A 13,367-nucleotide genomic window follows, 5' to 3' on the forward strand; every position below is an offset into this window, starting at 1 on the left:
AATAAAACAAGTTCCGAATTTTTTGTCGTTCTATTTTATTCCTTTGAACAGCAGTTAAAGTATTTGCAAATGGTTTCATTCAATTCAATTCGTTTCTTTAGAAATTGAAACGGTATGAATTTGCCACTGAACGTTGAAGAGCCTGCTAATGGTGAAATCCTTCAGGTGAACACTCTACGGTTAATATTTTCACTGCAGTCAACTACTGTAATAAAACTGGCCAGTAATGAGTACCAGATATTCATCTTCAGTGTAAATATTTTCAATACTTTTAAAATATACGCCCAAATTTATATCATTTTGGTTGGGATAAATTGCTAAAAATGAGCAAAATTATATAATGATATTTTTTTCTGGATCAAGAATCTCTTCTTCATTTCTATGGAGTTTGTCACTCACTTTGAATTAATGGTGTCCTTAATGAACATTCTATTATTTTCATTATAGAAAATTAAAATAAAGTTTACCAACCAACAAAAATACTTACCAGTATTATGACAGTTTCAAATGTAATAATATTGACATTAAAGACATATTAATAACTTAAATCTCGATAATAATACTTTTATTTGTTTTATGCAAAAAGGGCTGTGTTGAAGTTTTTTTTAATGCGAATTTTCGAGATATTAATATGAAATTTGTCGGGATATTTTTCAATAGCCCCTCATGCATCCAACTCCTCAATTGAAATATTATGAATATTTTCAGATTTTTCTAAAATAAATAAATTTGCAACACACCCATTATTCATAAAAAAAAGTGCGATTTCAGACCAATTTCGTCTATCATAATTGCGAAATTAATCCCTCAATTCTAGTAACCCGAGAGGGAAAAACTGACATCACATCGAACAACGCGTTGGATAGAAGTAGCGTAATACTTAATGTGTGTAACTGCAAGAAGTTGCTGTCACATTCTGGGTGAACAATATGGAGCAGAACAGGTTTCACGGCTGGCCGGCCGTCTATGCACGCGGAGGTGGACTCAAGGCCGCGCGAGGTTTCTGTTCTGCTCTATACTGTTCACCCAGTAGCTGTCTGCGGTTCACAGCCTTGCGTTTACATTTTGTTACTTTTCATTTTAATTATTGTGTTATTCTACTTATGCTTGTTAGTTATTAATAATTTTATAAGTGAGACATAGTTTCACATAAGAACTACTTAGGATTATTATTAGTCTTCAATGATTTTATAAATGAGATATCCTTTAATTTACATGAGAACTACAGAGTTGTTAAATGTGCGCGCGGATAGGAACGGGCGGGCGATCGCGGTGTTGGCTGGGTGGCTAGCGGGCCCGTCATACTCCGCTGCTCCCATCCACTGCCTCTGTTATCTTAGTTCGCGAGTAGCTTGTCACGCTCACGGACGTACATTTGCAAAGCGGAGACAAGTTTAGTGATTGTGATTATTGTGACATACCTAGACACCAATTCTCATTGCGTGAACGTGTGTATATCCACAATACTTATACAGGGATATCATTTTATTTTTACTAACATTTTTGATATTAACTTGCCTATACCTCTGGATCAACGCCGTTTGCTACTCCCTTCCACGACTGGAGTTCGATGATACTGGCGTAATATACAAACAAATCACTTTACTAGGTATAGGAGGGAAGAAAAGTAGTTCATCCATTTACGTAAACTAGGAAATATTGCGCTTTTGAGTTTGATAATTTTCATTAGGCTTTTGTTTAATCAGAATACAGTACAATATTAACAATGAGTGTTTTTACTCACGAACTGAGCTGTCCATGTGGACGTATTCATTATGCAGTGTATATGATATACTGTCTACAGCACATTAGCGTACAATATAGAGAATGAAGTTAAATTGAAAAATAATCATAATGGATATTTAAACACATTTTTGAAAATGGTGGCCGTTCATTTCGATACAGGCTTCAGTTCTAATATGCATATTATCGCACTATAGACTATTGCATCTAATTCCAATTACCAGTTTCGTTCTTAGTACTAGTAACTCATGTTGAAATAATTCTGTACCTACTCTATAAAAGAGTACCTTACGTACTGTAAATTCAATCTTCACTTCTGCCCGATCCGAAAAGATAAAATTACTCAGACATACTATCTACTGTCCGTCCAAGTGGTTATGCCGTAGGGTCATAGAAAGGGAGGAAATCACGTGACAGTTAATTACTTAACGAGACCCTTTTATTTAAGTTATTTTAAACAGTTGTATAATATTACGTAGACGTCCAATTCCTAACAGAAATTAATGTTCTCAGAAAAGAGCTAAGACAGCCCAGCCACTAGCTGGCGAATAAAAGCTGGTGGGGGAAACCGGGATACGACGTAGGCAAATGGACGACAGTACCTGTGCGAAAATTGAAAGCTCTTTCGTCACTGGAAAACGCGAACATATTTTTGGAACGTACTGTTTACTATGACCGTAAGGCTACTATGGCTGTATATGCGGTCTTGGATCTGTGTGGAGGACGATTGAACGTCATTAGTAGAAGGGGTGGGAGTGAAGTACATTAAAAAACTCAGGCACAATAAAAATTGAAGTAAAAATAAAATGATGTCCATGTATGAAAAGCAGAAAGTCGTGTTCTGAAACAGTAAAGTTTCCATTAAGGCCTGTGCCTAATGCTAGTATAATTTAGAGACAAGCTAAAAGATTCAAAGAAACAGGCTCAGTAAAGAATTAAAAAAGTCAACAGACAACTTTGTGTTCTTACAGAAGATAAATTAGATCAGATTGGCGAGAGATCGGAAGATATTCCCCCAAAAAATCTCTAAAACGTTTATCACAGGAGTATCTGTGTCGTCTGCACGAATAGTAAAAAAAATTATTGAAATTGAAGCCATATAAAATTCAATTTGTGCACGCGTTACATCAGCCAGATCCGAATAAGAGACTGCGATTTTGTAACTGGTTGTTAGAAAACGTAAACTCTGGGGAACTGAATACAAAATGCATTTTTTTTTTTTTCACTGATAAGGCGTGGTTTTATTTAAATGAACACGTGTGTTCACAGAATTACCGGTGTTACAGTGACCACAAACCTGATGTAGTCCTTGAAACCCCCTTACATGATGAGAGGATTGGGGTGTGGTGTGCGGTTAATGGACACCGTATTATTGGCCCTATTTTTCATGAGGATACAATTGACAGAGAGCGGTATGTCAGTCAAATTCTTGACCCCTTCTTTGAAGAACTTACGTATGCTGAACGCACGACCAATTGTTTTCGGCTGGATTCCGCTACTCCTCACACAGCTGCAGTGTCAATGGCGGAATTGTGTCGTATTTTTGGTGGAGGTGAAAGAATCATTAGTAAGAATTTGTGGCCTCCACGAAGCCCCGATCGACATCCTGCGACTTTTATTTGTGGGGAACACTGAAACGTAGGGTGTACAGGAAAGATCCTCATTCTATTGATGACCTGAAACGCTACATAAGAGTGGAAATCGAAGCCATCACTGTTATGGAACTTCAAAATGTTGTCCATTCTTTCATAATAAGATGTCAGGTGTTGCAGCAGGTGGAGGACGTTTTCAGCATCGACTGTGAGCATTGTAAGTACACATTATTGAACATGTTTTGTTGTATTATAAAAGTGAGCGTCAACCACCGACTGAAACATGTACCCGCGCTCGCGCGACGTTTGACGTTTTAGTGCTTTGATTTCGTTGTCACATGTACATTTTCGACATTAATTGATACAAAACTAAGTGCATATGATCAAGATTCAGTGTATAGATGTACGTAATTCATTACGGAATCCGAAATGGTATTTTATTTGAGTTTCAGAATACCGCGTAAGTACTTGTATACAGCCACTTATAACTTAAAAAAATTAAAAGCATACGTGTTTTTTATTGATGGTACAAGGGAAAATAAATACATACTTAAAGAAATGTTACTTGTACCAAAAATAAATAAAATAACGACGTTCTTTCGCAGTAGGCCTACCCTATTCCACTCAATTAACCATTATGTGGCTAGTAAATTAACAATTTTTTGCCGTTTTATGTTGTTTCACCTCTGACGTGAAAGGTCTAGGATATTATATACATTTTAATTTCATGTGATTATCTGTCGTGCTTTTCTATAAATATTTCAAATGTCCAGGAAGCCGGTTTTAGTTTGAACCTCGCCAGTCACTGTTATCCTAAATTATTTGTTAGAAATTTTCTAAAATATAATTTTAAATAGGCCAAGGCCAAGTATAAAGATCTATGAAAAAATGAAGAAACATACCTTCAACATAATACGTAACAAAACACATTATTATCTATTAAGTATGTGCCAATTAGCGTAAACTCGGAGAACTTTAAATCCTGTAAATACGAAGTGAAAAGAAACATGTTTATAACTAAATTATTACAAAAGAAATAATATTAATAAACAAACCTTGAAAACCAACAAAGTGAGTGTATGCATCTATAAATATAGACAGTTCTGACGTATAGCAGGCACTCCGAATCTTCAACAAAACTACAACATTTATGGGATCACAAAACAGCTGTTTACAATGAACTTGAAAATCAACGGCGTAACTTTATTAATATAGCAGGCGAGACCCAACAATTTGGCTAGAATTCTGATACACCACAAATCACAAGTAAGACTATAAAAATGTAGTTTATACAATATTTAATATTTAGAACAATTGTTGAATCATTTTGTCATTAATAATAACCGTAAAAATTGCCAAAGACTGCAGCCATATTTTCATTTATTGTCTTGTTTTTATCGCCAACACGCACTTATATAGTTTATAATACATCAACAATTAACGTTTGGTACGACGCGAACATACGTATTTCCATCGACACACACTTATATTGTAACATTAATATACATTTAAAATCGGCATTAGCACAAACACGTATTCTGGATAGTAGGCTTCCAGTTGACAGTTAATTACAGTGTTGCCGACGTATGGCTCCGGTTTGTAACTGAAGAAGGCTCTGACACTATGAAAACGAAACAGATAATATGTACTACGTGCACTCCAAGTCGTTACAGAACTGGCAATTATGTGGTGTTTACCTCTGCGTGGGACGAAGGAAACAGCAGTAACTTGTGTGGCCTTCTGCTTTCAGACCCCACCCCCTAGTTTTTCTTCGAGCGAACGTACAATAACAACAGGCTGTAGTAGGTTAGTCGACCACGTGAGCGGAGTAAACGTTAAGAGCGGGTCTGATTATAGATTCCTGCAGATTATGGACAAAAATCAGTGTATAAATTCAGACATGCAATATCCCGAAAATGAATTTCTCACAAGATATTTTGTAACATCTTTATAGACTTAAATAAGTTGTCCACACCTGTGGAGTAACGGTTAGCGAGTCTGGCCGCGAAACCAGGTGCCCCGTGTTCGATTCCCGGTCGGGGCAAGTTACCTGGTTGAGGTTTTTTCCGGGGTTTCCCTCAATCCAATATGAGCAAATGCTGAGTAACTTTCGGTGTTGGATTCCGGACTCATTTCACCGGCATTATCACCTTCATCTCATTAAATAACCTAAGATGTTGATAAAATAACCTACTAAAATAAATAAAAAAATATAATAGGTTTATTCATACAGCAGTTCAAAACTGGTTTGAACAGTCACTAGTATGCGCACAGGATTTTACTGTTCGCACAACGCAAACTTCAAACTCTTACTGTTTCTACTAATACCGGTAAGTAGTCTTACGTTCTTACAGCATGCCAAACTGTCACAAATCGATTCCTGACAGTCAGAATTGATTTGCGAATCAAGTGCATTAAGATAGTTTTGCCATTGTTTTCTGCATGTTATTTACAAAATAACCTGTACGAGTATACCCTAAATATATAATCAATTTTATTTTAGTACTGTTATCTTCGTATAATTGCCAATTTTCAGGAAGGTAATACTAGGCCTATATATAAGCGTGCGTACTATTCTAAAGTTTTACCGCTTAAGTTATAAGCTTACTATTATTTTTTATTCAATAGTTGTAATATTTAATTCTCTCGATACGTCATATCAAATGTGTAATATATATATATATATATATATATATATATATATATATATATATATATATATATATATATATATATCATAGACGAAGTTAATGTTTTTATTTTAGTTCAATTTTAAAACAAAATCCACAGTTTGTGATTAACTGATTATGATGAGTATGCTCTTGATAAAGATTAATGCTATACTTCAGAATACCGCGTAAGTACTTATGTACAGTGACTGTGTCAATTAAAAATAACGCAGTAGTTCAGAATACCACGTAAGTAACTTATTTAGCAATACTGTGCAAATTGGAAATAATTTAAAAACATGTTTTTAATTGATGGTAAAAGGGTAGATAAATAAGTGCATAAAAAAGAAATGTCTCTTGCATCAAAAGTAAATAATTCAATGATGAAATAATGGTATATATGTATTTACGCGGTATTATTCTGATGTCGTTTCCAGATTAATTGTAATAAAATTATTTTCCGGAAGTGTTTTAATAAATAAAGTAACTTTCCAAGTTGAGATTCTTTCATTTTTCCTTCATACAACTATCACTTGAAAACGAAGCATTTCCGACATTATTTTATTAAGAAAATATGTTAAATTTCTTGCTGTCTATCACATCAGAAAATTAGGATAGTTATTCCGTTACATTCTGTATAAGCACATGAATATATCCCGTGAATCTTGTTTTTCATCCATCTGTATGTAATGCCAAGTTTGTATAAACTTTCTATAGTTACACATTTATTGTTCATGCGTCTCTTTTGAGTCCATGTCAAAGCACAATGCCATTACTTTTTTATTATATTACAACCCCGCCATGGATTATAATAAACTCTTCCACGTATGTCATGTGTATACTCGGACTCCCCTTACGCTAGGTAGCGAAATCTGGTTTCGAATACTGGTTATAATGGCTGGGGGATCATCGTGCTGATCACACCTTACTCCCGTACTGGTTGGATGATCGTTCACCTCTGCTGAGGCATGTAGATGTGAGGTCAGAAGTCGGCTGGTCGGTCTTGGTCCTCATGAGCTGCCACGCCACGCCACGCATTAATTACATTACATTACATTACAGTACATTGTTATTAACGTCGACTCGATAACAATCACTGTTACATTAAGAGCCATATTCAGAAACGTCACTTCACTTTGATTTGTATCCCACTTTACTAGGTAGAAAAAACAGAATTTGTATTCAGAGTCATTGCTTAACTTACACTTTAGTCGGTAACTTGGTCAAAAGCTAGTAAGATTCAAGATACGTGAAGACAAACCTTATATCTTACTTAGCGCTATAATTTGCCTGAACAACAATTAATAAGACAATATTGTTTGCTACAATAAAGAGCTAAAATGGATTTAGAATGTGGTAATTTTCAAGAATTCATAGATTATACATTTTGTGTCATATTATTTGCTTGTTGTATAATCTCATAATCTTAATCTTATCTCCACTTTTACCAGTTTATTCCGAAGTTACGTACCAAAAAAGTATTTAAAAGTTCTAATTACTATTATTATTATTATTATTATTATTATTATTATTATTATTATTATCACCTCAAATCAATTGAGAAGAATAATTTATTATTTTTAATTGGCAACTTGTAATTAAATATTTATATGATTTAGTAGAGTTTGAAAAAATCTACAATAGAATATGATTTATTTTCATCTTAGAATAAAAATTACTTATATTAATATACTTTATTCAACACGAAGTTAAAATTCTAATTCAATTTTCGTGTACCCATAGGCCTACTTAATATTATCATTATTACCGGTACTTATACGTATATTTTTGTACTCTAAATTCCGTGTCATTTCTTCTTATTTGTCGAAACCTGAACATCTGATTTCTGAAGATACCTAGTTTTCGCAAACTAGGGATTCGCGACATACGATTTTTCACCTGATAAATGCAAAAGTTTTGTTTCAAGTCCATTTGGATCAATATGTCATAAGTTTATACTCGCACTTTGCCCACGCACGCATTCTTTGTTGAAGATATATAATATTTGTGGGACAAAATTCAAGAGATAACTTATCTTCATTGCATTCAAATAAACTGCTCAGGACCAAACACGAAGCACCTCCATCATTTCTTCCCCATATCCTGGCTTTGATTCGTTGTCTCATATAAAGATTACTTAATAACCTCATCTCTTACAATCAACACAAATATTCTTCAGGATTCTTATAAGTTTATTCCATTTCACTCTGTCAAAAAGCTTTCCAATGTCCACAAATAGTAACTTTATTTTTATTATTTTTCTTTAAGTATCTTTCGCGATTGTTTGCAGCAGTTCAATTGCATCTCTCGTATCTTTTTCTATCCTCAGGTAATCAGCTCAAGCGGGATTCGAATCCACGTCCGAACGCAATCTGTGATCAGTAAGGAAATGAGCTGAATTTATCCATAGTACAGTAATATGTGGACTAAAACTATAACCCTAGTTTAAACATACCATTTTTATTCTTACATATTTTTCATAACATTAGACAGATATGTAGAAATGGGTAATATACTTAATTCATGCACCATAAATGTGCACGCGATCTTTCGTAACGGTTCGTAACGTATAAAAATCCTATTGTTATGCAGTTTAACTGCCGATATTATCGCCTTTCTACGTGTAGGCTACTCGTATTATCTTTGGGTGGACAGCAAACAAGCAGTCACAAGCACTAATGGCCGTACTGCGATGACTTGATCAGGTTAGTCTTTTGTTTAGTAGACCTATTCTTTTATAAATAAGAATAAATATGAACTACCTGGAAGAAAATTTAGATAGTATTATAAAGTTAAAAAACAGACAATAAACTTGAAAATACACTAATAGTGAACTATTGTATAATAAGCCCAAGTACCTGGAATAACAACCAGGGATGAGGGAATAAAATATATTTTGCTCTTTTATATTATTCAGTTATTTTAATACTAAATCAGAATCTTCTCTATGCCGAATCAGAGACAAATTAATTGAGAATCAACATTGAAACGAAGATCAGTGATACATTTTTTCCTTCCTTTTGCGCTAAAGTTAGAACTTTTGGAACAAAATTTTATTATTTTCTTAACATAAACATAAAACACACAAACATAGTACAGTAGGGTCATTCCATGTGACTCATGTCATAGTTTGAATCATGTAAGTTGGTAATTTAATCCTTACACCTTATATTGTCCATATACCAAATATCCATATACCGAAATGTCCGTGAGATCAAAATATTCGTAACACTAAATGACCATGAGAAAGGATATATTTTTCTTTATTGCCTACATTTGCCAAAACTAAATTACTGCTCTTCGTCTTGGGGCACAGCTTCAGATTTCAGATGATATCCAATTCCTCGTAGATAGGTGAGAATTTCTCTATTCCGTGCATAAGTGTCATAGTTCCTCACAATTTGGAGTATTTGCCTCTGAATTGTGATATAGGGTAAAGGTTGGTAATATTGTGATAGCCCTTTTTGAGAATTTATTACAATTTTATTGAGCGAGAAAACGACCTGTTTTGTGCAAAAACTTGTCCACGAACATTCCCTTAATACGTTGACGTAAAAATATCGATCTTCCTCTCGCTCAGTAAAATTGTAATAAATTCTTAAAAAGAAATATCACAATATTACTCATATCAGAATATTACCAACCTTTACCCTATGTTTTATTTAGAGGCTCCTTAATTTATGTATGTCCACCTATTACTTGGATGATTTGCGTCCAGATTCAGTTGACAGTCGTGGATTTTTTTTCTAGATTTTACACTTGTTGCTGTTACTGAACGTCTTCTGTTGGGGTCGTCTTCCACACTCTCTAGACCATGTTTATATAATTAGTGCCACTTATTTTTTCACAGTCGAAAACGCTGGAGCTGATTCTCCCAGTGTAGCATCTATGTCTGCTTTAATTTCTGTTGTACTTATTCCCTTTTTAAGGAATATTTAATGACAGCACGAAACTTGATATTTTCCATTTTCTTCATTCTGTTCGGCACATTAAATTCAAAATTAAAATACATAAAATGTAGTCAACAGAAAATTCTGATTTTTCATACTTTAACTAATGTAAAATGGCCGCTAACAATGGTGGCATTGTTGACACGTTTTTATTGCCATTTATGTGTCAGGCCACGAACTTTTCAAATTAACCTAATATTTAATTCCTTTTTTTTTTGACACGTTTTTATTGCCATTTATGTGTCAGGCCACGAACGTTTCAAATGAACCTAGTATTTTATTTCTTTTTTGCTTGCTTGCTTTTGCTTGCGTGCTTGCTTGCTTTTGCTTACTTGCTTGCTTTTGCTTGCTTGCTTGTTTGCTTTTGCTTGCTTGCTTGCTTTTGCTTGCTTGCTTGCTTTTGCTTGATTGCTTTTGCTTGCTTGCTAACAATATACAGCTATGAAGGCTAGCACAAGAAATACAGAATCGTAATCACACAAAGTATAATAATTGACATTCAGATATTGAAGAAATTAATTATTTTGTATACTTAAAATTTCCTTAGCGAAAGATTATTATTACAAAAATTTAAGTTTGCGGTTCTGACACATCTAGATACGGAACGTAAAATGAGATGTTGGAACAGGAAGCTGACACACTTCAAAAAATCTCACTCTAGAGCCTTTACGTTGGTTGACTGTGACAAAACTTTACTGAAAAGGATGCTGATGGTCTTTGATGCGTTAATATTAACTTGAAATTATTGTCATGAAATCAAAAATAGCTCAACAGTGAAGCGAACAATACGTCCACATCAATGGGGGCATCATGCAATTTATATCCAATATTATCTCTATAATTTGTTAAATTTTGAAAATACTCGCCAAAAGAAAGTTCATTGCTTAAAAATGATTATTTTCTAGAATGCACACATTTGTATGTAATATAGGATGGTGATGGTGAACTATTATAGTTTTTTCAAGCAAATATGGAAACTGCTTAGGTATTTAGGAATGATTTGTTTAATTTTGACATAAATGTGCAAGAATTCTTTCGGGAACTGGGAATGTGCTTCAGGACTGTGCCTATAAATTCAGATATTTATAAAAAAAACTAAAACATAGGCCTATAAGAAATACTAATAATTGACTGAATGTATCCTAACGTATGTAAGTGGCATTTAGAATGATTGTATTAACAATTCCTGTTACAGTAACTTCAGAAGAAAGTTCTATGTAGCAAGCAATCTATAAAAAATTATTGTCATCCAGTATGTGTTAAGAGACTTTTTAAGTGGTAATTCTGTCTATTAATCATGACTTACCTTCAAAATTACATTATTTTTCTTCTCTTGTGGATGAATTTAATATCGATAAATTAGAAAAGCAGCTGAAAATAATGTAACTACATAATGTAAACTATCCAATAAAGAATTCTTTCCTTCTATTTAAGTTATTCAAATCATACTAAAATCATACATCACATTTCCTACTCAAAGGTTTCATGTATGACTTTTGCCTACGAACTCATAAACCAGAGTCACTGCATAAATCATTAGTGATGTACATTTATCTTATTCCAGGGACAACTCAGAGATGGTTCAATACACTGGAGTATCAGTAATTGAAGACATCCCTCCAGAAGGAGATAAACATTGGCATTACCGCACAGTACTTAAGAATGGTTCTTGCAATCTATATCCAAAATTTGTATCCGGACGCAGAAGGCGCTTTCTCCAAGATTCTGTTACAACTCTTGTGGACATGCAATGGCGATATATCCTCTCAATCTGCACATTTATTTTCTTCTTCAGTTGGACAGCATTTGCTGTTGTATGGTGGTTTATTGCCTATTTGCACGGGGACTTGGAAGAGGCACATTTGTCAGGAAAGGTGAGCGTTGTCCTTATTAATGCTACTGTACATTTGTATAACCTTAATCTATTATTTCCTTTCTGTTATATGGTATTAAATGCATATCTAGAAAAGTTATGTTATCTATCAGTAGGTACTATATTACTATCAAGGAAAGTTATTTTATCTATCAGTAGGTACAATATTACTATCTAGGAAAGTTATTTTAACTATGTAGGTACTATATTACTATCTAGAAAAGTTATGTTATCTATCAGTAGGTACAATATTACTATCTAGTAAAGTTATTTTATCTATCAGTGGGTACAATATTACTATCTAGGAAAGTTATTTTATCTATCAGTAGGTACTATATTACTATCATGGAAAGTTATTTTATCTATCAGTAGGTACTATATTACTATCTAGAAAAGTTATTTTATCTATCAGTAGGTACAATATTATTATCTAGGAAAGTTATTTTATCTATCAGTAGGTACAATATTACTATCTAGGAAAATTATTTTATCTGTCAGTAGGTACTATATTACTATCTAGAAAAGTTATGTTATCCATCAGTAGGTACTGTATTACTATCAAGGAAAGCTATTTTTTCCATCAGTAGGTACTATATTACTATCTAGGAAAGTTATTTTATCTATCAGTAGGTACAATATTACTATCTAGGAAAATTATTTTATCTATCAGTAGGTACTATATTACTATCTAGGAAAGTTATTTTTTCCATCAGTAGGTACTATATTACTATCTACGAAAATTATTTTATCTATCAGTAGGTACTATATTCTATATGGACTCTCACTTTGAGAGAGGAATAGAGACTAAGGGTGTTTAACAATAAGGTTCTTAGGAAAATATTTGGGACTAAGAGGGATGAAGTTACAGGAGAATGGAGAAAGTTACACAACGCAGGACTGCACGCATTGTATTTTTCATCTGACATAATTAGGAACATTAAATCCAGACGTTTGAGATGGGCAGGGCATGTAGCACGTATGGGCGAATCCAGAAATGCATATAGAGTGTTAATTGGGAGACCGGAGGGAAAAAGACCTTTGGGAAGGCCGAGGCGTAGATGGGACGATAATATTAAAATGGATTTGAGGGACATGGGATATGATGATAGAGATTGGGTTAATCTAGCACATGATAGGGACCGATGACCGGCTTATGTAAGGGCGGCAATGAACCTGAGGGTTCCTTAAAAGCCATTTGTAAGTAAGGTACTATATTACTATCTAGGAAAGTTATTTTATCTATCAATAGGTACTATATTACTGTCTAGGAAAGTTATTTTATCAGTAGTACTGTATTACTATCTAGGAAAGTTATATTTTCCATCTAGGCCTATATTAGTACCTAGGGAAGTTATTTTATCTATCAGTAGGTACTACATTACAATCTAGTATATAGTACCTACTGATAGATAAAATAACTATATACTATCTAGTATATAGTACCTACTGATAGATAAAATAACTTTCCTTGATAGTAATATAGTACCTACTGATAGATAGGCCTACAATAACTTTCCTTGATAGTAATATAGTGTCTACT

The 13,367-nt window shown here is 33.7% G+C and overlaps 1 protein-coding gene across 12 annotated transcripts in view; it reads left to right on the forward strand.

Annotated features, from left to right (window-relative positions):
- LOC138704853 (ATP-sensitive inward rectifier potassium channel 8-like) overlaps nucleotides 1-13,367 on the forward strand; it is a 71,555-nt gene that overhangs the window by 46,074 nt on the left and 12,114 nt on the right. For 8 of the 12 annotated variants that reach the window (XM_069833175.1, XM_069833169.1, XM_069833174.1 and 5 more), the window contains exon 2: nucleotides 11,519-11,828. In XM_069833175.1, the coding sequence (XP_069689276.1) occupies nucleotides 11,617-11,828 (212 nt within the window). In that variant the 5' untranslated portion in view covers nucleotides 11,519-11,616. Of the gene's footprint in view, nucleotides 1-2,107; nucleotides 3,553-8,607; nucleotides 8,710-11,518; nucleotides 11,829-13,367 lie in introns of those variants that run through there. The other 4 variants (XM_069833178.1, XM_069833171.1, XM_069833177.1 and 1 more) reach the window with 4 other exon arrangements.

The sequence above is a fragment of the Periplaneta americana genome, chromosome 8, assembly GCF_040183065.1.
Source record: "Periplaneta americana isolate PAMFEO1 chromosome 8, P.americana_PAMFEO1_priV1, whole genome shotgun sequence".
Classification (NCBI taxonomy): domain Eukaryota; kingdom Metazoa; phylum Arthropoda; class Insecta; order Blattodea; family Blattidae; genus Periplaneta; species Periplaneta americana.